General features: G+C 43.2%; 1 protein-coding gene across 3 annotated transcripts; it reads right to left on the bottom strand.

The window, feature by feature from the left end:
- Positions 1 to 295: 295 nt before the first annotated feature.
- ZCCHC8 (zinc finger CCHC-type containing 8) lies at positions 296 to 23,224 on the bottom strand. Of its 3 annotated transcripts, XM_029057870.2 has the most exons (15): positions 23,005 to 23,224; positions 16,925 to 16,967; positions 16,095 to 16,169; positions 14,736 to 14,841; positions 12,670 to 12,747; positions 11,751 to 11,854; positions 10,125 to 10,190; positions 9,456 to 9,519; positions 8,663 to 8,805; positions 8,265 to 8,407; positions 5,847 to 5,968; positions 5,159 to 5,245; positions 3,610 to 3,727; positions 1,500 to 1,758; positions 296 to 1,394 (listed from the first exon to the last, which is right to left on the bottom strand). In XM_029057870.2, the coding sequence occupies exons 1-15, from the start codon at positions 23,192 to 23,194 to the stop codon at positions 944 to 946; spliced, it is 2,049 nt and encodes a 682-aa protein (XP_028913703.1). In that variant the 5' UTR covers positions 23,195 to 23,224; the 3' UTR covers positions 296 to 943. The 3 variants fall into 3 exon arrangements, with proteins under 3 accessions (XP_028913703.1, XP_007665082.2, XP_001506640.2); XM_007666892.3 differs by having other exon boundaries at positions 296 to 1,758; positions 23,005 to 23,222; XM_001506590.4 differs by having other exon boundaries at positions 296 to 1,758; positions 9,456 to 9,516; positions 23,005 to 23,222.
- Positions 23,225 to 25,974: the final 2,750 nt, after the last annotated feature.

Below are 25,974 nucleotides of genomic sequence, written 5' to 3'. Positions count from 1 at the left end.
CTTTTATTTTCCTTAGAGATGAAAATCGTGAACGACAAGGTTTTATATTTGGGAAGATATTTCTCTCCAACTTCTGAACTGTGTTCACTCTGGACCTGTAATTTTGGTAGATTCTGCTGTTTGAAAACCTTTCACAACACATCACCCAAAGCTTGAGAGTCTCTCACTCAGGTTCATTCTGTATTTACCAAGGTTATCCTCTCCCTATGAAAAATGAATTCGAAAGCAAGAAATTAATTTACTTCTAGATTTAGCTATGTTACTGCATTATCACACACTTATGCCAGAAGCCTTATAACATTTATATGAAAACTATTTTATTAAACCTCTGTACACAGGATGAACATAACTGTACAGCAAGTTTATGTGAAGAATGAGTTACAAAAAGTAAAAGTGGTATTAAAATTTAACCCACCGAAATCACTTATAAAAATACCCGAAATGGTGACAAAGCTGGTAATCCCTGATTTTTCCATTTGATTGCCAGAATTGAAACATAAGAAATTTAAAACTGTCAGAACTTTAAAAACATTGACATTATCTACAGGATACTTAGCAAAATGTAGAAAGAGAAACAATATACAAAGGACAGTTAAAAACCATCATTCCGTCCGAAACTCACGAGTCAAAAATCGTACAAATCTCAAGAAAACCACGAAGTAACCACCTCGGACTCCGGAATCTTTTATCTTCTCAACTTTTCTTTTTTTTTTTAAAATCAATGAGAATAAAATATGCTATATTAGTAAATCAATAGTCTTTCCACCCCTTAGAGGCTCTTTCAAGCAAGCTGCCAGAGTGGCTCTCAGCACGATCGAAAGCTGGATCGATTTTTTTCCATCGACGAGACCGCTCCTCTGCTCGGTTAAGTTGATCTCCCAGCAAAAATGAAGAAGATAATTACAGATAAACTGAACGTCACACGGGGTAGAGCACCGACCAGCTACTCGGAAGTCTTTTTGGTCTTCTGCTGGTTTCGCGGTGAGTTCTTTAACAGGCTTCTTATTCTGAGATAAACCCCCGTAGACTCTGCCATGTTCTCAAATTCGAACGGTGTGATGCCCGCGGCAAATTTGCTCATGTCAGGAATGGGGCTGGAGATTTTCGTGGGCAACGCGGTGCTGGTGACCGCCTGAGCAAGAGCCTCGTTGCCTCCGTTACTGACTTCACAGTTTGACCCGGCGGTGCTGTTATCTAAGGTGCCTTCCCCATCAGTCCCAGCTGGCTCTTCCTCTTTCTCTTCCTTTTCGCAGAGCACCATGGCCTCCCCAGCGGGGCTAGATTGCAAATGCTCTGTCTGGGTGATCTGAGGGCAAGTGTCCGAAACCCCAGGTTCAACTGACACTGGTTTTTCTGAGGTTTTTCCTTCCGGCGCAGTAGCGGGCTGTTCATTCCTGGATGGTGAAGATGTGACAGAATTTCCAGTTAACGGGGTGTCGCCCGGAATGTCAGAATCACTGTTCGTACTATCTGCCTGTTCTAGCGCGGCCCATATTAACCTCTGTTGCTCTTCCAGTTCTTCTAGGGTCAAGGTGTCTTCGTCCATGGCGGCATCGCCTCCCCTGCTTTGAGTCGAGTCGGCCGAAGGAGCCGACGGTGGAGTGCCTCTGGGGAGGGGCGGGGTGAAGTTTGGTGGCGTCTGGGGAGGAGTTCCTCGGGGCAACGGGGGAGGAGTTCCAATTAGGGGAGATCCCGGAGGCAAGGGTGGCTGGAACTCAAAAGCTTCGCCCGAGTGAGAACTGGGGGGCACCTCCATATCTGCAACACAGGATGCGGAAGAGACTTTAGAAATTGAGACAGACGTAGCCATCGGTCGCAACAGTTGCAAAAGAACCCAATTTTCATCCGTGAACCAATAGCAGACAATGAATGGAACAGATTAAAAATAATTCTAAGGGTTTGTAAATTATGATTACACACACACGCACCCAACCATTTCTAACACTGCACTAGAATTGCATTGTCCGAAGAAAATCACTTAATTCCCTAACGACAGTCTACCTAAAATGGCTAGGGAAAACAAATATGCTGTAGACCAGGTTGCATCTGGTTTTTGGAGGTCACTATAATGCTACCTTTCCAGCGGCTAAATCCAGAAACAACCTGAACTGCTCCTTGATCACTTTTCCAAGGTCTAGTCAATCTTATCCCTTTCATCAGATGTTCAACTCCAAGAGTAAGAGCACTATAATATATTATTTACCATTTACATAATATATTATTTACTAGATCCTGGAGACTCTTTGACCACATACCCAGTATTTTCCATCCACCTCATCTTTTCCTCTGATCATATTACCCCCGACCCCTGCCGCCCATCTTCTCCTACCTAGATTTTCACTCACCCATTCTTTCTTCCAGCTAATGACACGGGTATCCTCTACCTCTCACCTCTCCATTCATGTCTCCTTGTGCCTCCCATTTTCTCACTAACCAACCCACGTAGCCTCCTGTATTCTTTTTGACCTTCTCAATTTACTAGCTTTCATCCGTTTTTATTGTACTTCTGTTTATTATTCCATCTCATTTTTAAAACCTTTGATACCCTTTCTTCCTTCCTATTTGTTCTGATGGAGAAGCAGCATGGCCTAGTGGTTAGAGCACAGGACCCCCCCCCCCCCCAAGACCTGGATTCTAATCTCGGTTCTGTCACTTGCCTGCTCTGTGACCTTGGACGAATCACTCAACTTCTCTTTACCTCAGTCTCCTCCTCTCTAAAATGGGGATTAAATACCTGTTCTCCCTAACCCAAACTGTGAGCCTGATGTGGGATACTGACCGAGTCCGACTGGATTATCTTGAACCTATCCCAGCCTGTCGTACAGTGTTCGGCTCATAGTAAGCACTTAACTAACATCACAATTGGTATTATTTCATTAACCTTAATAGTAAGATATCGGCTATCTATATGAGGAACACGTGGGAATGCATGCATCTGGACTTGTAAACAGGTGATAAAACATTATGTACAGGGATAGACACGAGCAAGGGTTAGCCAGATTGTGAGAGGGGATAGCGGAGCCAGATCTGCTATGGCTGAACGGGGAAGGAAAGGATTAGTGAAACTGCCACCGGATAGTTCAAATGAGTAATAAGGCGGCTGCGCGCTGGCAAGCTCGTCGCTAAGATTACCGCAATTGATCAGAAGGGGAATAGAAACAGCAATTTTGGTAACAAAAAACACCCATTCGTCTTCTTCCTACAAGGTAAGCCCTACAACTAAAAGGTGGGAGGGAAAAGGGTCAAGTGAGAAAGCGGGAGAGATCGGGCTCTTTCCACTGGCAGCCAGCACAAGAATATGGCCAGCACAAGAGACTCAAGGAATCATACTGTTTTGCTGAATGCCCTCTGCATATCAAGGCAGCAAATGTGGAATTATAACTCAGTTCCATGGATTTCACATCCTAAATGCTAATTTGTTAGATGAGACAGTTCATTTTTTTAATATTTCAGAATGAGAGTACATTCAGAACAAGTGAACATAGGCGATGGGTAAAACAAGCTCAGGGTATCATTTTTCCTGTTTGACATTTTCTTAGTGCTCATATTAAGAACAGATAAACTTCACAGAAAGTTGAACTGAAAGCAGTTAATACAAGAGACACATACCAGAATCAAGCTCCATGTCAGTCGATGATGACACCGTACTATTTCCTCTTTTTTGCTTTTTTGGACTATTAGGACTTGATTGGGATGCAGATCTTTTACAGCTAGACTTGGGACTTGACTAAAGGTGAAACAAGAGAGAAAAATTATGAACACATGACAAAAACTACACATTCGTTAAAACTTTTCTTCAGGTTAAGAAATGTAGATTTTAGTTCATCTGTTAAATTAAAAATATTCAGGACTAGGGCTGATTCAAGCAGAACATAATGTACTAAGCCAATCAATCAGTGGAATTTATTGAGTGCTTACTTTCTGCAGCACACTGTACTTAGCACTTGGGAGAGTATGATAAAGTCAGTTGTATTTACTGAGTGCTTATTGTGAACAGAGCACTGTGCTAAGCGCTTGGGAGAGTATGCTATAACAATATAACAGACACATTCCCTACCACAATAAGCAGTCTAGGCACTGAGACAGACATTAAAATTAATTACAGATCTGTACATAACTGTTGTAGGGGTGGAGGTGGGAGTGAATATCAAGTACTTAAAGGGCACATATGTAAATGCATCAGTGACACAGAAGGGCGATGGGGTAGGAAAAATGAGAGCTTAGTCGGGGAAGGCCTCTTAGAGCTGGTGGGATGTTAATAAGGCTTTGAGGTGGGGAGAGTGGCCTGTTGTACGGCGGTCTGTTGTACACGAAAGGGAGGGAGGAGGGCGGCAAGAAAGACCAAACTGAAGTACAGTGAGTAGGTTAGCGTTAGTGGAGTGAAGTGTCCCGGCTCGGTTTTATTTTCAGAAAAATCATTTGGGCAGCAGGGTGAAGTAAGGACTGCAGTAGGGGGAGACAGAAATCCGGAAAGTCAACAAAAAAAGCAGATGCAGTAGGCAAGGTGGGACACACCAAATTCTTGGATCAGCGCAGTAGCAGTTTGGATGGAGAGGAAAAGGGTAGATTTTAGAGATGCTGTGAAGGCAGAGCTGACAATCTGGTGACAGACTGAATATGTGGGCGGAGTGAAATGAGCTGAGAATAACCATCTCGTGGCCTGTGCCTTGATAATGTGGGTGTATTTTGCCATCTCTTCCTCTTAATCTAGTCAAAAGACAAAACACGTGCAGCCGTACAAACATGAGAAAAGACATCTAGTCATCAGCACATTCAAGTTAAAAACGACGAACAGAAACTACGCTCAGTTCTGCCATAATTCATTCAATCCTATTTACTGAGCGTTTACTGTGTGCAGAGCGCTGCACTTAGTGCTTGGGAGAGTACAATACAGCAACAGACATTCACATTCCCAGCCCACAATGAGCAAATGGCATTTGGCTGGAATGTGATTAAAAAAATAAAGAAAGCTCTTTCTTTCATCAGCAAGAGTCTGCTCACACTAGAAAGGCAAGTGCACCTGCCACGCAATAATGGAAGGGGAGAGTACGACGGGGCAGATCTGCCTCACCCCAGGATTTCACAAGAAAGCTGTCCTTGAGTTACAATAGCACTTCACCACAAAACATGTCAAAATCTGGCAGAAAATCATACTTACCGATTGGAAGTTAGAAGAAAGGTAATTAGCAAAAACATCTTTTTGCTGAGAAGCTTGCATTGGTATGGAACCAAATATCCTCCATTCCTATGAAAAGAAAATAAATGTTAAGAAATAAAAATGTATTTGGCAATCTGTCCCTGAGACCAGCAACCACTCTATTGGCTACAGAGATGGTAAATGGAGGACTCGGAATATACCTCTTCCAAAGGCGTGAGTTCCCATCGACTGGGAGCAAAGCACTATGGGAAAGGAGGCTATAGAGGTGTTTAAAATCCTTCGCTTGGTCATCAACCAATTAATTCCCTGGGCCAGTAATCCTACTGTCAGGACAACACCGATAGTGGCGACATCCCCCACAACACAAAAAGCCCCTGCTGATACGACGAAGATTGGGGCAGTTTAACAGAAAAGTGTACCTGTCAGAGAAGGTATCACCCAGGCACATAATAAAGCTTTTAATGTCTCTGAACGATCCACCACTCCTAAAAAATTAACTGGACTGCAATGGAAAGGCAAAATTAATCTCCCTAATCCTCTTTCTAAAGAAAAATTGTTTCCTAAAATTAAATTACATTTGACTTCAAATAACATTATCGACTCAAATGAATTATTTTAAATTTTTAAAATGAGTTAAAATGTAGCAATGTCTGAAAAAATTTAACATTTAGAAGGGAAAAATACTCACATCTGGAATTCCTTTTGGAGTAGATATATTAAAACCTGGATAGTTTACCAATTTAGAGACATCATAAGTGACACACTTATTCTGTTGCTGCAGTTCTCCGGCTTCTGTTTCATCAGTGGCATCTATTAAAAATAATTATCAGTATAGTATTAATATTGCTGTAGGTCAGCAGCCGACGTAACTCAACCTACAAAAGACAGGACGGAGACAGAAATCACACTTGGGATTTCCGACTTCCAATTCACGGCACAGACAATTAGGTCTTACTTTCCCCTGACAAGAATATTCAAAATGACTATTATCACTGAAAGGACATTTGCAGTTCTGAAGTCCAATGAAGGTGAGAAACACCAGGCTGAGAATTTTTTTCCTACTGTAACTTTCCTTCAACCCAGCCAACCATTGTATATTACTAATTAAACTAAAAAAAGATGACAAAAAATAAGTATACATTTTAATAATATCTGTTAAGCACTTACTGTGCACCAGACACTGTTCTAAGCGCTGAGGTAGATACAAGATGATCAAGTTGGACACAGTCCCTGAACCACAGGTGATTCTATCTTAATCCCCATTTTACAGTTGAGGGAACTGATGAGGCACAGAGAAGTGACTTGCCCAAGGTCACACAGCAGACAAGTGGTGGAGTGAGAATTAGAACCCGGGTCCTTCTGACTCTCAGGCCAGTGCTGTACCCACGAGGCCACACTGCTTATGAACTCAAATCAGGAATATAACAACCAAGCTTAGCTTTGAGCTTTACGGTTTAACCTCATATGATATTTTCTTGTATTTCTTAGAAAAACATACAAATCACCCTAAGAAATTGATAATTTTGAGCATGGGTGAATCTGGGGTAGAGTGTCGGGGGCAGAGTGGAAAAGAGGAAGATGGGCGAGGGGGACAAGGACAAGGGCTGGTGGGACAAACGTGGCAAAGGGGAGGACGAGGGTGGCGACTCTTTGCTACTCCTGCAGCAGTGGTTCTCATCCTTGATTCTGGTGCCCCATGAGGGCAAGACAACCACCGGCTTCTTCTTAGGCCTCCCATATGGCCTAGGCGATCACATCTGGGGCCACGGTGGGGGTTGGAGTTCTGGAGCCTCTGCAATCTCAGTCTAAACCCCACAGGACTGCAGTCTCTGTGCCACTTCCTGGCCCGGGACCAGCCACTGATCGACCAGGGAAAGCCACGTGGACTTACACTTCTCATGGAGCTACGGTGGCAAAAATCATCATGATAATAAATGAAGGTATTAATTCAGCGCTTACTATGTGCTAGGTAGTGGGGTAGATTTTTTTCAATGGTATCTGTTACACACTTAACATGTGTCCAACACTGTTCTAAGTCCTGGGGTAGGTACAAATTAATTAGGTTGGACAGTGACCCTGTCCTGCACGGGGATCGCAGTTTAAGGAGGAGACAGGTACCCCCATTTTACAGTTGAGGAAACGAGGCACAGAGTAGTTAAGTGACTTGCCCAAGGTCACAGGGCAAGCAATTGGCAGGGCCAGGATTAGAGCCCAGGTCCCTCTGACTCCCAGGCCTCGGGCTCTCTCCACTAGGCCACTCTGCTTTGTGGATACAAGAAAATCAGAGTGAGCCCAGTCCCTATTTCCCCTATCTGTAATTCATTTTAATATCTATCTCCCATTTTAGACAATAAGTACCTTGTGGACAGGGATCGTCTACCAACTCTACCGTACTATATTTTGCCAAGCGCTTAGAACAGAGCTTTGCACACAGTAAATGCTCAATACATACTACTGATTGATGGGACTCTCAGTCTTAGAGAGAGGGAACAGGCACTATAACTCCATTTTACAAATAAAGCAACTGACACCCAGAGAGGTTAAGTGAATTGCTCAAAGTCATTCAGCAGACAAACAGTGGAGCTGGGGCTAGGACTTGGGTCTGCTCTTTCCACTAGATCTCCCTGTCTCCAAGCTGCCTCTTCTCACGGGCAAGAGAGAGCCTTTGGTCCAGTTCTGAAGCTCGATGAAGGTGAAAAACACCAGGCCAAGGCTAGGAGACCTGCTGCTGGGAAAAGCACAGGGAGGAAAAAAAAATAGAATCCACATCTTAGATCCAGCTCTAGTCCCTTTCTGACTACAAAGGGATGGGTGGGCTAGCCATGGCTTCCTGCCCGCCTGCCTAAAATGCCAATCCCACGGAGGCAATGGCTCACCTTCACCCCAATGGAGTTGGTGCCAATGTCTTTACAATTTTTTTTACCCATGTCAAATCTGATTTCACTTCTCCTTGCCTGACCACATAGGCATTTGCAATATAGAAAAGATCAAGCAGTTCTTTCAGAAGTTCTCTTTTGGCATAGCAAAAATATACTTTTATCAAAGCTGCTTCATCAGAGAGGTTATCCACTCCTTCTTGAATCTCTCCTAGCAAAATACACTGTACCTTTTCCATCATAAAGCGCAAGCCCTGAATTCTCCAATTCCGCCTCTTTGAGCCAACCTGGTGGATAACCCAGCTGGCGCATGCGATAGATGAAAGGCGGAAGATTCTTGTCAGACACACCAAGGGCATCTTGGAGTTCTTCACTAATTAAAAAAGAGAAAAGGCAATACCTTTTTATCCAATTTAGAATACAATGATTGTATGAAAACAAAGGTCTGGTTTCAAATAAAGTCTTAAAGGAAAAAAAAGTAGTAAAATAAATATTTCCTGTTTTGTGCATTTTATGACTGACTTAAGATTTACCTATATTGTGCTGCACGACTACTTTTCACCATATTTTGAAGATAAGGAAAAGTGAAGAATACCTTAGCTCATCTGCAAAAAGTATATTAAGTTACCTAATAATTCCCGGTTTGAATCTGCCAAACCTTTCTTCTACTTCTTCGGCATGATACCTCTGCTGATAATTCTGGTTATTTGCCTCCCCACAAGCTTCCATAAACTCTTTTCTCTTCTCACTTATACGAGCCGGATTCCGTGGCTAAAAGACAACATAATTGGAGAGCCACTGAACAATACCGCTTAAGGCTATGAAAGAAATCAATAAAAATGAATTCATTCATTCAATCATATTTACTGAGCGCTTACTGTGTGCAGAGCACTGTACTAAGTGCTTGGAAGGTACAATTCAGCAATTGAGAGAGATAATCCCCGCCCACACCGGGTTTACAGTTTAGAAGGAGGGAACGCCATGTTGATAAGAGACAGGTGAAATAGTTGCCTGGGTCTAATAAACAGACGGTCACTTATAAAACATGGTATGTTTGGGGGAGTGAGAAAAGCCAAAAGGAAAAATGGTGGGTATAATCAGTTATAATTATAATACACACCAAGTTTAAAAACAAAATTTTAAATAAATGCTTACAAACAACTATCCATGTACATGGGTTTCAGTACAACTTAAATGCAGTTAAGAATCTGAGACAGTCATCTAGTCTGAAGTTGGGACAAATGTCAAATTGAAAAGCTGATCTGTCTTGAAATGACTGGAAATATAAATTAATTTTTAAGGGGAAAAAACGTGCTACCATTTGAAATATATGACCCTTCTGAGTCTACAATTCTACACATGTACTGAAAACATGAGGCATATTCTCCAACAAAGAAAAATTTTATGTAACAAATATTTACCATTGGACAATCTTTTATTTGATGGTCTTCTGAGCCACAGTTGAAACAGTGAGGCTTTGGCCTACTTTAAAGAACAGACACATTTATAAGGTAAATGATTAGCTAAGAAAAAAGTAAAAAGGACCTCCACCACATGCTATTTTCCTTTTCACACGAAGGAATAATGAACTATTTAAACCAATGAAAACTTAAGTTTCCCAAGACAAACTGCATCATTAAAATGTACTATAGTCTTACAAATAAAGGATGCATTCTGTTCCCCTTGCAGAAGGTTTACTTCTCCATTTTAGATGCAAGACAGTTGGGGAAGCGTTCCAGTGACCATCCAAAGAAGAACATGTCAATATTCTAGGTTTTAACCACCTCAATTTTAAAAAATAATATGGAAGCAATAGAAAGAAGCAACAATTTCATTATTGCGTGCTAGGTTAAAAGAGCACCCAGTTAATTATGAAAGAATCAAAGCTGCTAAACAGGGTATGTTTAATTATCAAAGAATGTTACCCATATAGATAATGAAACCCTTTTTTTAAAGCTACAACTCAATTAAACAATTAAGATTTAATTACCTTGGTGAGTCAAACCATACAAAGCCAAATTCATGGTTATTTTTAAAGTAATGAATTTTGCTTTTAGTGATTTAAAAAAACCCAACAACCCACCACAAACCTTTTTGCCTTTACTTGTATTTCCTGACCTTCCAGAGAGACAATTTGACTGAAAACTTGTTGGTACCTTTGGTGAACTGAATTAAGGAACAGTTAATGTAAAATGCTAATTACAAAAGAAAAAACAAATGAAAACAAGGGTGACTTGAAAAACTAATAGCTAGTTTCACAAATCCTGAATTTGTTCAAGGACAGAAACTGTAAAGCAATAACCCATCCATACTGTCATTGGAGCAGAGTTGCTGCTTCCTCTTTGCACACTGATGCACAATATTCTGCCCTAGGCCCCTGGCTGCATCCTGCTATTCACTTCAGGAAATAAGAGGACCCCACTGGAATGTGCAAAGGAGACACACGAAGAAGAAATTCCAAGCCCCAGCAGCAATAGCACCCGGTGTGCCACTGATCTGGACCTTGTTCTTCAAATGCTTTCCTACTTCATATCAATTAAGCCTGAATTAGTGAATTTCTGAGTCTCTGTGAGTCCATGTGTCATCATGAGTGGAGACATTTAGGGGTGTGGAGTTATATCTATGATTCTATTTATCTTGATGGTATTGATGCCTGACTACTTGTTTTATTTTGCTGCCTGTCTCCCCCTTCTAGACTATGAGCCTGTTGTTGGGCAGGGATTATCTCTATCTGTTGCTGAATTGTACATTCCAAGTGCTTAGTCCAGTGCTCTGCACAAAGTAAGTGCTCAATAAATACGATTGAATGAATCCAAATCGGTTCCTAATGTATACCTTTTGATTTTTATCACACAAAATATGGTGCCTACTTGTTGCTTAATAATTTTTCTTGACAATTTTTCTGCTATCACCTAATCCCTTTCATTTGCTTCTATCCCTCATTTTCTGTAACTTGGTGAGGAGAGAACAGAACGAAGCAAGTAGGTAGTCATTCGGGTGGGTGCATTATGAAACTGCCTATCCTAAAACAGCAACTGTTAATTAGCTATAGAAATTGATTGTTGCATAAGGTGTCATTCCAATTATGCTGGGATAAAAGGATTTCTCTCCCTCACCAGGGCCCGGGGCCAGACGAGAGCTTTTCAAGGCTCCAATGGAGGCCAAGGGAGGGGCTTCCACACCTGGAAGATGCTCCCCTTTCAAATCTTGGGCCCCAATTCAATCCCTCACTTAGAATGCAAAGTTGGTTCCTCCGTACAACAGGCGTCTCTGGAGGCTTGTTCCAGTATTTGATCACTAAGAGTCAAGAAATGGTTCTCTATCTTAAACCAAATTTTTACCTAATCCAACTTAACCCCTTTCTTCTTTAGTACTCTGTAAATACAGAAAACTGGTCAAAGTCCTTCTCATAACTGCTTGAAGGGAGTTATTGACTGATCAACAGTATTGTTTGGACAGCAATTATTAGGTCACTTGAAGTCCTTTCTTTTGGCTGAACTCCCCAATACTTTTAGTCCTTCATGGAAGAACCTATTTTCCATCCCTTTATCTATTTTTAATACTTCTCTGGACCCTGGCCAATTTCTTCATTTTTCTGAATTTGGTGACCAAAACTATTCAGGAAACTCATAATACAGGCCTGACCAAATCAGCTGAAAAGAAACACATCAGGCTTGATGACAGAAAAAGGACCTTCATTTCAATAGGTAGGATACTTGGGTATTTCCCATCCTTCTGTAAGCTGAGGGTTTTCGTTCAGTAGCGGCTGACCCAGTTTATCTAGACAAAAATTGGAAAAATACAATACACTTCCTACAACCTGTAGAAAAATAAACCAGAAAATCACCGATAAGCAGAAAATGAAAACATGCCAAGCGAGAAAAATAAAGTTGTAAGGGAACTAATTTAGCTGTTAAACATTTTTTGGTAGTCTATTTTTTGACAATAAAATTTTCATAGTTTCTCACTGAATGCACCAGATCTTCATGCATAAGTAAAATGTTGGTTAAAGATTACACTTCTGGAGGTGCAGCAATTCTCCTCTGCCAAAACAGATGGCGGTTCTATGATCCACTCTATTTGGAAGTACATTCTCCTCAGAAAACCCTCTCAGCCATCATACAAGGCGGCTTCTCAATTTTTGGATCTCTACTTGCTAGACATTTGCACCTACCAAATATTTTAAAGTGTAGTAAGGGACTAGCTTATTTGTTCTATATTACAATCCCAAATTTAAAAACAAGTAAGCGGTATCTCTCTCTCAAAGATTTGAAACCTCAAGAAATTTTTGCCACTTGATTTTTTCAAGAATTCTGAAAAACTTTAGGCACACAAGGCCAAAAGAAAACTACCAAATGTTTTAAAGTGTACTAAGGGACTAGCTTATTTGTTCTATAAGTTACAATCCCAAATTTAAAAACAAATAAGCGGTATCTCTCTCTCAAAGATTTGAAACCTCAAGAAATTTTTGCCACTTGATTTTTTCAAGAATTCTGAAAAACTTTAGGCACACAAGGCCAAAAGATAAGAAACCGTACTGTCTAAACTCCATAGGACTTTGCTGTTTTAGGGCAAAACACATCTCTGGCAAATAAATTTAAAATAAGCTTCAAAGAGCCCATGAAAATCACTTACGCTAAAAGGTTCTTTAATTTTTTTTACTGTACTAGAGTTTTCCACCTTATGATCCTCTTCCAAGACAACACTGGATGGCTAAGATGGAGAGAGAAAAACAAAAATAATGAGGTTACCATATTTTAACCCATGTACAAATTTCAAGCTCTGAGAGGACAAGAAAAATCAGTTTGAAATTCAGAACAATGTACAAATGATAATGCTTCAGGTTCTTCAACATTTCCGTGGAGTGGCTTTGATACAGAGGGAGGATTTAGAACTACGAATACTTGAAGTGGAAGCATATTACACCAATAAAGTGATGAGGAAAAAGAAAAGGGGCAGGTGATAATTGTGTTTTTTTTTAAGTGGTTATTCTATGCCAAGTACGGTATTAAGTGCTAGGGGTAGACACAAGAGAATGAGGTCAGACACAGTCCCTGCCATGTAATGGGGCTCACGGCCTGAGTAGGAGGGAGAACAGGTATTTCAGCCCCATTTGATGGAAGAGGAAACTGAGGAACAGAGAAGTTATATAACTAGCTCAGGATCACACAGCAGGCAAGGGGTGAAGCCACGAATTGAACTCAAATCCACTGACTCCCAGTCCCAATGCTCTGTCCACTATGCAGCACTGCTGCTTCTCACTTCGGTTTCAGTTTCTTTTCAAGTTACACTGTTGAAAGTTGTCACCAAGCAGCTGCTATGAGATATCTCCATAGGTGCCTGTTAGACTTAATAATCGAGTCTCTTCAGTTAAAATTGAAAAATACAATAGATTTTTCGGAAACTTCGGCAAACGTTGGAAAGCTCTGCACTACCATTTGATGTCACAAGTCAGCGTATGGCTGAAAAAACTGGGGCTACGGATGTTCACATAAGTTGTTCTACAAGAGTGTATTCTCATGCACTCCTCTTGATTTGTCTGGACGTTCAGGGGATTAACAGTTGTGCTGTTGAAACTGATCATTCTCATGGATGGCTGGAGGGCAGAAGACAAGAATGGGACAGAGCTGTCAAGCAAGGAGACAGGAAATGTCGGACAGGTTCAGAGGCTGAAATAGCAGTATAGCCCAATCCCCACTAACACTAGGATTTGCCCTTAATGTTGGTTTTGCCCTACAATTTTCTATGAGGAAGCTCTCTTTTAAAAAAAAATGATAATAATGATGACATTTGTTCAGTGCTTACTATGTGCCAAGCCCTGTTCTAAACCCTGGGGTCAGGCTGAACACAGTCTCTTGTCCCACATGGGGCTCAAAGTCTTAATCCCCATTTTACTGATGAGGTACCCGAGGCACAGAGAAGTGAAGTGACCTGCCCAGGGCCATACAGCAGACAAGTGGCAGAGCCAGGATTAGAACCCAGGTCCTCCTGACTCCCAGGCCTGTACTGTATTCACTAGGCCATCCTGCTTCCCCTAAACCCTACTGCACCTATCCTGATATGGCAATACTACCATAGATTTATGGAGAAGGATGAAAAACTTTGGGGACAGAATTATGTGGCTCTGACATCAAATCAAGTCTACTAGGCATCAATCAATTATATTTACTGAGTGCTTACTATGTGGAGAGCACAATATGACAGAGTTAAAAGATATGTTCCCTGCCCAGAGAGTGCTTAGGCACCTAAGGAAAGAGTGACAAAGATAAATTCAAGCATGTATGAAGATATTGCCTTCTATAAGACTACTTGGGACTGACTACTATTTTGGGGCGAGAAGGGGACTGGGATTTGTTTGGCATATTTTTGTTACTGTCACCTTCGATTTATTTTAAAGTAAAAAAAAGTACAATTTAAGAACCACAAAACTCAAAACACTAACAATTTGTTGCAAAAAACAAAATAAGTTCATTTTTCACATTAAGAAATTATTCAATTTATGTATATTCAATTCACTCCTTATAACGGCTACATTAAAACACACCAAATTTGCTTCATCACAGCAAGTGATATTGTTCCTTTTGGGTAAATCTTAAAGGTATTTTGTAAATTGTAGAAACTTTTAGACCAGAGCATCCTTTTACCAATTAAAAAAAAACTGAATATATACACATTTATTTACCCTAAGAAATTTTAAATACCTGAGGTTTAATATTAAAGGTGGCCTTTTCTGTATCACTTTTCTGATGCTCCTCATATTTTTTTACTAAATTTGAAACAAAATCCTCTATTTCTTGATGATATTGCCTGCACCAAGAGACAAGTCAGACATGATTAATAAAACTGAGTAGCCACAATGAAACAGCAGATTGAAAAATTTAAATTTTTTTGTCTTTCAAAATTTTCAATCAGTCTATTCTGCTTTTGAAAGGGTGATCAAATGGAAGATACTCTAAAATATTTAAGCTTATAACATACAAAAATATACCATCTACTACCAGAGGTAGACACAATTGTTTTTTCACTTCAATTAGTTGCACGGTAACTGTCACTGGGCTAAAGGGAAAAAAAAGCACTTGGCTATGGGTAAACAAAACACAATTTGGAATGTAAGAATACTTTTTACTTTAACCACCACCAACAACAACAAACAACAGCACAGTTTTAAGAACATATTTCAAAAACCCAGTGGAACTGGTTTCTTCACTATCTTTTTAGAATGCAAACCAACACAAATCATAAATAACAACAAAAATGACAACAATTTCCATCTGTAATTCCCCTCTGAACAAACTTCAGACCTGAATTCCCCCAACACCTGGGCTCCCAGGGTTGCCTCCTCCTCTCACCCAAGTTCAAAACCTTGTCACAGGGATGCCAAATTTTAATTTCAAACCCAGGAATGACCTTGGGGCTAGCCTTTTAGATGTTGGGGGGTGGTGGGAGAGGTGCAGAAAAAATGAGGAATACACATCAAGGCTATAGATACCCATATATGCATTATATTATATAGTAATACCAACATTATTATTATTGTTATTATTATATAATTAGGCTAAAGGCACATCCAGGGTGGGCAAGACTAAACCAGAAATCTCCAGGGATAAGTGGCTAAAATCGGAAAGCACCTTGGAGTAAAAAAGGTCTGGAGTGACTATTACCACGGTGAGACCTGGTAGTTCTATATTCCTGTCACTCTCCCTCCAGGAGTTGCTTTCCCTGCCCTGCCATCTGAGCCATAGAGTGCAGATAAAAACAGGGGTCGAGAGCGAGTATATTCTGTGTTTCTGATACAATCTGTTTTTACGGGCATAAGCATATATCTGCTAATGCAGTTTGAAATTATTTCCAGTATACGGTATAATCTGATTCTAGTGATTTCTTGGGTTCTTAAATCGAAAGTTTACTGTAACTGGAAGTTTATTAAACTATCACCAAAATAGTGTCACCCTAGATAAATTACTTTCAAGGGAGAATGGTGAACTCACATGCCTAACATACAAATGGGAATTTTAAAAAGAACATAAATCTATTAAATGCACGAATGACAAGCTACTTACTTTGAAATGACACTGTTCATAAATAAAATCTGCAACAAAGGTCCATCTAATTTAGAATCGTTCAGCAGAATTCCACTAAAAAAAAAATATAACATTTTTATACTGGACACTGAAGTAGACTTTTTCCTGTAAGTTTTGTCTTATGCAGAAACAGCTACAAAAATATAAGTATCTATTTCATATAAATTCAACAAACAAACCTCAATATACCTACAGAATCCTCTAAGTCAAATTTTGGAAAATTACATGCCTTTCAGATTCTGACACTAAAATCAATTGATAAGGCAATGTTCTCCACTACCCCAAGTGCTTACTACAGTACTCTGCACATAGTAAGCGCTCAATAAATACCACTGTTGATTAAATCTCAGCAACTGAACCACCCATTCTTCAGCTCTGCCAAAAAGAGAAAGCATTCACCTACCTCTAGGTTTTCTAAAACCAATCACAGAACTTGCCTAACATCTGAGAAGCAATCTAATAACATCGTCTATTTAAGAGAGATCACAAAGCTGGCGTTCTAATTAAAAATGGCCTCTAGTGTATGGGGAAAACCCTCAAATCTACCACAGATCACATAGGAGCAACTCAGTTTAAAAATGGTGATTTTTAAAAACAGGCTACATTTTGCCTTTAAGGTATTTATCGAGTCAAAAGTGTTCTTATTTTTAAAAATGTTTCTTAGAATCTAAGTAGTTTTGAAAAGCAAAAAGGCCATAACATCAGATACATCATTCTACAAAGCCTTACTTCTTAGTTCAAACGTCAAAATACTGATGCTAGAAGGACTGGTATAATATAAAATTTCAAGAATGATTTAACTCACATACCTTGGTCGAGTCAGAATGTTCAATTTTCTCTTAAGTTCTTGATGTTAATTATTTATTAAGGAATACACCTCACAGCTTTGAATTCTTCAGAAAAAGAATCATCATAAGAACTTTCAAAATTCTAACTTTATGCAATAGCATGTTGTAAACATAAACCAGAAATATAAATAGGAGGAGAAGCAGACTGATTTGCTGAAAAGAGCACAGGTTTAAGAGTTAGGAAATCCAGGTTCTTCGCTTGTCTCCTGTGTGATCTTAGGCAAGCCATTTAACTTCTGTGCTTCATCTTCCTCACTGTAAAATGGGAATGAAAAACCAGTTCTCCCTTCCCCTTAAACTGTGTGCCCCACAGAGCACAGGGATTGTGTTTGATCTCAGTCAGTAGTATTGACTGAACACTTACTCTAGGTAGAGAACTGTACTGTGCTTGGTGAGGTACAGTAGAGTTAGTAGAAACAATCCCCTTCCCCTTTGTGTCAAACCACTAGGAGCAAGAAGGAAGGCAAAGGGCTTATAATCAATTCCAGAACTTGGGAAAGGAAGCAAAGAAAAATAGGACATTAGTACTGATTTTGGAACTTTACAGGACAGAGGAAGAAGAAAAAGCAGCAGCAGAAAAAAGAGAAGAGGGTGCTTTTAATTCTTTGCAAACCTATAGATTAGTTTCCCCCTCTAGACTTTAAGCTCACTGTGGGGAGAAAACGTGTCTACCAACACATTCTATTGTACTCTCCCAAGCGCTTAGTAAAGGCTCTGCACACAGTAAGTGCTCAATAAGAAATACAATTGATTGAAATCAGGGGGGCACCTCTTTCCTTTTCTTTGTTGCTGCTCTTTCACCAAATTTTGCCTATCTCGACTGGATGACTGCATCAGTCTCCTTTCTGACCTCCTGATCTCCCAACCTCCTGCCTCTCCCCATTTCAATCTATACTTCACTCTGCTGCCCAGATTATTTTTCTATAAAAACGGTCAGGGCATGTCACCCCCCTCTTCAAAAATCTCCAGTGATTGCCTATCAACCTCCGTATCAAACAAAAACTCATTATTGGCTTCGAAGCTCTCCATCACCTTGCCCCTTCCTACCTCACCTCTCTCTCTCCTTCTCAATCCCAGCCGGCACACTCCGCCCCTCTGGTGCCGCTAACCTTCGCATTGGACCTCAATCTCGCCTGTCTCGCTGCTGACCCTTGGCCCACGTCCTACCTCTGGCCTGGAACGTCCACCCCTCCTCAAATCAGCCAATCACTCTTACCCCCTATAAGGGGGTACCTCCTTGAAGGCTCACCTCCTCCAAGAGGCCTTCCCAGACTAAGCCCCCTTTTCCTCAGCTCCCCCTCCCTTCCGCGTCACCTCGACTTTCTCCTTTTGCTTCCTCCTCACCCCATAACACTGATGTAAAGATTCATTCATTCAATTGCATTTACTGAGCGATTACTTTGTGCAGAGCACCGTATTAAGTGTTTGGAAAGTACAATTCAGCAATAAAGACAGACAATTCCCGCCTACGATGGGCTTACAGTCTGGGAGCAGGGGGGGAGAGACATCAAAACAAGTAATCAGGCATCAATATAAATGGAATTGTAAAGATATACATATATAAATAGGTGCTGTGGGGCCGGGGGGGCGCAAAGGGAGTGAGTCGAGGTGATGTGGAAGGGAGGGGGAGCTGAGGAAAAGGGGGTTAGTCTGGGAAGGCCTCTTGGAGGAGGTGAGCCTTCAGTAGGGCTTTGAAGGTGGGGAAGATTGGCAGATTTGAGAAGGGAGGGCATTCCAGGCCAGTGATAGGACGTGGGCTGGGGTCAATGGCGAGACAGGCGAGATCGAAGCACAATGAGAAGGTTAACACTAGAGTAGCGGCATGTGCGGGCTGGGATGTAGAAGGAGAGAAGGGAGGTGAGGAAGGAGGGGGCAAGGGGATGGACAGCTTGGAAGCCAAGAGTGAGGAGTTTTTGTTTAATATGGAGGTTGATAGGCAACCACTGGAGATTTTTTAGGGAGGGGGGTGACATTCACTCAATCGTATTTATTGAGCACTGTACAAAGCACTTGGAAAGTACAATTTGGCAATAAAGATATGCCCTGAACATTCTTGTAGAAAGGTAATCCTGGTAGCAGAGTGAAGTATGGACTGAAGTGGAGAGTGGCAGGAGGTTGGGAGGTCAGAATACCTGGTATGTATTTCCATCTATAATTCTATTTATTTATATTGATGCCTGTTTACTTCTATTTATGTCTGTCTCTCCCGGCCCCTTCTAGGCTGTAAGCTAGAAATTACAGTCATGGGCAGGGACTGTCTCTCTTCATTGCTAAACTGTACTTTTCAAGCGCTTAGTACAGTGCTCAATAAATATGATTGAATGAATTTTTAATTAAGACAGCCCATCAGTACAAGTGAAAACTGTAGTTCATCCTGCTATTAACAGAATTATTTCTTCCTAGAATATGTACATTAACCAGGAATTCTTCGGGTAAGGCTAGAATAACAAGCATTACTTTCTATACTAGAAAATGCAAAAGACCATAGTTCTACGGTGAGGCACAAACTGAAGAAATAAAAAAAGTCAAAGCTGCAATTACACCAGCAGACATTTACTGAGACTCCACTGTGGGCATGACACTATGTTAGGGACTGCTAAAAATGGTATTCAAAGGCCCCTAAAAACTTGCTTTGGAGGACAAAGAAGTGTCAAGACAATACAGCACAAATGACTCAAGCAACAAAACATGCACACTGCTTGAACACTAAAGGGCACACTTGACATTTTTTGAATTAGACAATTCTTTCTGAGACCAAAAAAACCCCTGAGATTCAAATAATCCTATGCCTATGGAATCACAGGTGATGCAGAAAAACTCCAATTATACTTTACTCAGTTTACTCCCCTTACACTGGCTTTAGTTCTCCCAATCAATCAAGCACTTACTATGTATGGAGCACCAAACTAAGCATTTGGGAAAGTACAATACAGTGGTGTTGGTAGACATGATCCTTTTCCACTTAGGGTGCTAGTTCACAGTCTAGAAGGGAGACGGACATTAGAATAAATCAATTAGCGTTGGGGTAAATATAATAGATTAGAGCAGGTTCCTGGCCTACATGGGACTTAATCTAGGGGGGAGAATTGGAATTTGATCCTCCTTTGACGAAAGGTTAAATTTTTACGACTGCCTAGCTAATTAAAATTCATTGATTAAATTCAGCGGAGTTGGGCTAGTTACAGAGTTCTGTGGTGTTAAGTAAGGGAACTTTAAACACTTTGCATGGTGAAGCTAATTATTTTTTAATTGTAGTTATATTCTACTTATGGCTAAAAGTAGGAAAAGCCCTCTTTTTTCCCTACCCATCCTCCACTCTGCATTGCCTATATATTCGAATCTAAACCCTTTCAGTACTTGAAGTTCATCCCCAACCTCAGCCCCACAGCACTTTTGTACATATCCTTCCACTTTGCCATTTCCCCTATCTGTAATTAATGTTTCCTCATATGTACCGTGGGGATTAAATACCAGTTCCCTCCTGGTAGACTGAGAAGCAGCGTGGTCTAGTGGATAGAGAAGCAGCACGGCTTAGTGGCGTCAGAGGTCGTGGGTTCTAATACCGACCCTGCCACTTGTCATCTGTGTGACTTTGGGCAAGTCACTTGGGGATTAAGTCCCACTTGGAGATTAAGACTGTGAGCCCCAAGTGGGACAACTGGATAACCTTGTATCTATCCCAGCGCTTAGAACTGGGATATGCCTGGCACATAGTAAGCGCTAAACAAATTCCATCATTATTACAGAGCACAGGCCTGGGAATCAGAAGGACCTGCGCTCTAATCCCAGCTCCGCCAACTGTCTGCTGTGTGATCTTGGGCAAATCACTTCACTTTTCCGGGCTCATTAACCTCATCTGCAAAACGGGGATTGAGACCGTAAGCCCCACGTGGGACAGGGACTGTGTCCGACCCCATTTGCTTACATCCACTCCAGAGCTTAATAGACTGCCTGCACAAAGCAAGCGCTTAACAAATACCACAATTTTTATCCACCCCCAAGCTTAGTATGTTTATAGTAAGCGCCTAACAAAATACCACTTTTTTCATTTGAGCCCCAAGTAGGACAGGGCCTCTGTCTGATCCCATTGTATATTTACCCCTGCACTTAACACCTAGTAAACACTTAACACACAATTACCATTAATGAGTTCCCACCATAGGCAAATTTAGGGTTGAAAAAAGGGACCTGGAGCCTTAAGCCCTATCCAGAGTTTAACAGCAACCACAATAATAATAATTATGGTATTTGTTCATTCATTCATTTGCATTTATTGAGCGCTTACTGTGTGCAGAGCACTGTACTAAGTGCTTGGAAAGTACAATTCAGCAACAGAGACAATCCCTGCCCACAACAGGCTCACAGTTTAGAAGGGGGGAGACAGACATCAAAACAAGTGAACCAGCATCAATATAAATACATGAATTATATATATCATTAATAAAATTAATAGAATTACCAATACGTACATATATACACACAGGTGCTGTGCAGAGGGGGGCAGAGCAGAGGGAGCGTGAGGAGGCGAGGGGGAGTGGGAGCAGAGGAAATGGGGGGGTTAGTCCGGGAAGGCCTCCTGGAGGAGGTAAGCTTTCAGTACATAATAATAATGGTACTTAAGTGCTGACTTTGTGCCAAGCACTGTTCTAAGCGCTGGGGTAGATACAAGATAATGAGGTTGTCCCATGTGGGGCTCAGAGTCTTCATCCCCATTTTACAGATGAGGAAACTGAGGTCCAGAGAAGTCAAGTGACTTGCTCAAGATACTAATAACAATGATGATGGTATTTGTTAAGCGCTTCCTATGTGCCAAGCACTGTTCTAAGCACTGGGGTGGATACAAGGTAACGAGGTTGTCCCACGTGGGGCTCACAGTCTTCATCCCCATTTTACAGAAGAGGGAACTGAGGCCCAGAAAAGTTAAAGTGACTAGCTCAAGATAATTGATAGTAATGATGGTATTTGTTAAGCGCTATGTGCCAAGCACTGTTCTAAGCACTGGGGGGAGAGAAACGAGGCGATCAGGTGGTCCCACATGCGGCTCATGGTCTTCATCCCCATTTTACAGAGGAGGTCACTGAGGGACAGAGAAATGAAGTGACTGGGCCAAGATAATAATAATGTTGGTATTTGTTAAGCGCTTCCTATGTGCCAAGCACTGTTCTACACGTTGGGGTAGTTACAAGGTGATGAGGTTGTCCCACGTGGGGCTCCCAGTCCCCATCCCCATTTTACAGAGGAGGTTAACTGAGGCCCAGAGAAGTGAAGTGACTGGGCCAAGATAATACTAATGTTGGTATTTGTTAAGCGCTTCCTATGTGCCAAGCACTGTTCTACACGTTGGGGTAGTTACAAGGTGATGAGGTTGTCCCACGTGGGGCTCCCAGTCTCCATCCCCATTTTACAGAGGAGGTTAACTGAGGCCCAGAGAAGTGAAGCGACTGGGCCAAGGTAACAATAATAACGTTGGTATTTGTGAAGCGCTTCCTATGTGCCAAAGCACTATTCTAAGCGCTGAGGGGAGAGATACGAGGTGATGAGGTTGTCCCCCGTGGAGCTCCCAGTCTCTAGCCCCATTTTGCAGAGGAGGGAACTGAGGCCCAGAGGAGTGAAGCGACTTGCCATTGTTTTTACGAGATGTTCTACCCCTTGACGCTGTTTATTGCCATCGTTCTTGTCTGTCCGTCTCCCCCGATTAGACTGTAAGCCCGTCAAACGGCAGGGACTGTCTCTATCTGTTGCCGACTTGTTCATCCCAAGCGCTTAGTACAGTGCTCTGCACATAGTAAGCGCTCAATAAATACTATTGAATGAATGAATGAATGACTTGCGCAAGGTCAGAGCGCAGAGAAGTGGCGGGGGTGAATTGAGTGAGTGAGTGAGTGAGTGAGTGACTGACTGGCGGGTGTCTCCCCTTCCCCCGGTGAGGGCGGTCGGAGCGGGGCTCGAGGGGGAGGACAGGACCGGACAGGATCGGACCGGACCGAACCGGACGCCGCCCTCAGGCCGCCGGGGCCCTGACCGTCTGGCGGGAAGGATATTCTCCGCCCGGAGCTGCTCGATGGTCTCCTCGCACCGCCGCAGCCGCTCCCGGACCTGCCGCTCCCCCACTCCATTCTCCTCCTCTTCGCCTCCGAAGCGGAGACCCGCGGGCTTCGGCGCCTCCTCCTCGTCCTCCCCGCCGAAGGGCTCGAAGAGCTCCCGGTCGCCGAAGTCCACCCCGCCCGCCATCTTGGGCCGCGGACGGGTCGGCCGGCCGGGGGCGAAGGGCGGAGGGCGACGCTCGCTATTGGCTCAGCCCTCCGAGGGCCGACCAATGAGGAGCCGGGCCTGGGGAGAAGCCCTACTGACTACGAGGACCAGGATGCAACGCTTCCCCCCCCCCGTCGGGACGACCTGGAAGCATTGCATCCTGGGACGCCGGGATCCTAGGGGAGCGGACGGGCCTCTTGTGTGCGGTGCATGCCGGGAGTCGTAGTCTCTGAGAGCGGCCCATTGTCCGCGGGGCATGCCGGGAGTCGTGGTCTCTGAGAGCGGCCCATTGTCCGCGGGGCATGCCGGGAGTCGTGGTCTCTGAGAGCGGCCCATTGTCCGCGGGGCATGCCGGGAGTCGTGGTCCGGTGCATTAGGCGCCAGCCTTACGCAGTCACTCCAATCGTATTTATTGAACGCTTATTGTGCGCACAACACCGAACTAACAGTAATAATAATGTTGCTATTTGTTAAGCGCTTACTGCTCTAAGTGCTGGGGTAGACACAGGGTAATCAGGTTGGCCCAGGCAAGGCTGTCTTCAGCCCCATTTTACAGATGAGATCACTGAGGCCCAGAGAAGTGAAGTGACTTGCCCACACTCACACAGCTGACAAATGGCAGAGCTGGGATTCGAACCCATGACCTCTGACTCCCAAGCCCGAGCTCTTTCCACTGAGCCACGCTGCTTCCCATTTGGGCACAATACAACAGCAAATGCTTTTCCTGCCCACCAAGAGCCTACAGTGTGAAACCTTGACTTCTTAATGCATTTATGTCCATCCTTAGGCACTTGGGTATCAATCAATCAACCGAATTTATTGAGGCCTTACTGTAATCATGCAATCATATTTATTGAGCACTTACTATGTGCAGAGCACTGGACTACGTGCTCGGAATGTACCCTAAGGCAACAGAAAGAGACCATTCCTGCCCAATAACAGGTTCACAGTCTAAATGATAATGATGGTACTTGTTAAGCGCTTACTATGTGCCAACCACTGTTCTAAGTGTTGGGGTAGATACAAGGTAATCAGATTGTCCCACGTAGGGCTCACAGTCTCAAGGCCCATTTTACAGATGAGGTCACTGAGGCACAGTGCAGTATCCTCAGAGGAGATCTCCTCCCTCCTCGCAAGTGGCACCCCCTCCACCTGCGCCTCGGACCCCATTCCCTCTCACCTTATTAAAACCATCGCCCCTGCCCTCCTCCCTTCCTTAACTTCTATTTTTAACTGCTCAATCTCCAATGGCTCCTTCCCCTCTGCCTTCGAACATGCCCACGTCTCCCCCATCCTAAAAAAACCCGCTCTCGACCCCACTTCCCCTTCCAGTTATCGCCCTATCTCCCTACTACCCTTCCTTTCCAAAATCCTAGAACGAGTCATCTACGATCGCTGCTTAGAATTCCTTAACTCCCATTCTCTCCCGGACCCCCTCCGATCTGGCTTCCGTCCCCTCCACTCTACCGAGACTGCTCTCTCTAAGGTCACCCGTGACCTCCTTCTTGCCAAATCCAATGGCTCCTACTCCATTCTAATCCTCCTTGACCGCTCTGCTGCCTTTGACACTGTCGACCATCCCCTCCTCCTCCACACCTTATCTCACCTTGGCTTCATGGACTCCGTCCTCTCCTGGTTCTCCTCTTATCTCTCTGGCCGGTCATTCTCGGTCTCTTTCGCGGGCGCCTCCTCCCCCTCCCATCCTTTAACTGTTAGAGTTCCTCAAGGGTCAGTTCTTGGCCCTCTTCTGTTCTCCATTTACACTCACTCCCTCGGTGAACTCATTCGTTCTCACGGCTTTGACTACCATCTCTATACAGATGACACGCAGATCTACATCTCCGCCCGTCCTCTCCCCGTCGCTTCAGGCTCGCATCTCCTCCTGCCTCCAGGATGTCTCCACCTGGATGTCAGCCCGCCACCTAAAACTCAACATGAGCAAGACTGAGCTCCTCATCTTCCCTCCCAAGCCCGGTCCTCTCCCAGACTTCCCTATCACCGTGGATGGCACGACCATCCTTCCCGTCTCTCAGGCCTGCAATCTTGGTGTCATCCTTGACTCGTCTCTCTCATTCACCCCACACATCCTATCCGTTACCGAAACCTGCCGGTTTCACCTTTACAATATCGCCAAGATCCGCCCTTTCCTCTCCACCCAAACGGCTACCTTACTGCTACAGGCTCTTCTTATATCCCGGCTAGACTACTGTGTCAGCCTTCTCTCTGTTCTCCCTTCCTCCTCTCTCGCCCCGCTCCAGTCTATTCTTCACTCCGCTGCCCGGCTCATCTTCCTGCAGAATTGATCTGGCATGTCACTCCCCTTCTTAAACACCTCCTGTGGTTGCCTATCAACCTCCGCTCCAAACAAAGACTCCTCACTCTAGGCTTCAAGGCTCTACATCACCTTGCCCCTTCCTACCTCTCCTCCCTTCTCTCTTTCCACTGCCCAACCCGCACGCTCCGCTCCTCTGCCTCCCACCTTCTCACCGTCCCTCCGTCTCGCCTATCCCGCCATCGACCCCTGAGCCGCGTCCTCCTGCGGTCCTGAAATGCCCTCCCTCCTCACCTCCGCCAAACTGATTCTCTTCCCCTCTTCAAAACCCTACTTAAAACTCACCTCTCAAGAGGCCTTCCCAGACCGAGCTCCCCTTCTCCCTCTACTCCCTCTACCGCCCCCACTTCACCTCTCCACGGCTTAACCCTCTTTTCCCCCTTTCCCTCTGCTCCTCCCCCTCTACCTTCCCATCCCCTCAGCACTG

The sequence above is a fragment of the Ornithorhynchus anatinus genome, chromosome 2 (genome assembly GCF_004115215.2).
Source record: "Ornithorhynchus anatinus isolate Pmale09 chromosome 2, mOrnAna1.pri.v4, whole genome shotgun sequence".
Classification (NCBI taxonomy): domain Eukaryota; kingdom Metazoa; phylum Chordata; class Mammalia; order Monotremata; family Ornithorhynchidae; genus Ornithorhynchus; species Ornithorhynchus anatinus.
This window is presented reverse-complemented; position numbering and strand designations above follow the sequence as displayed.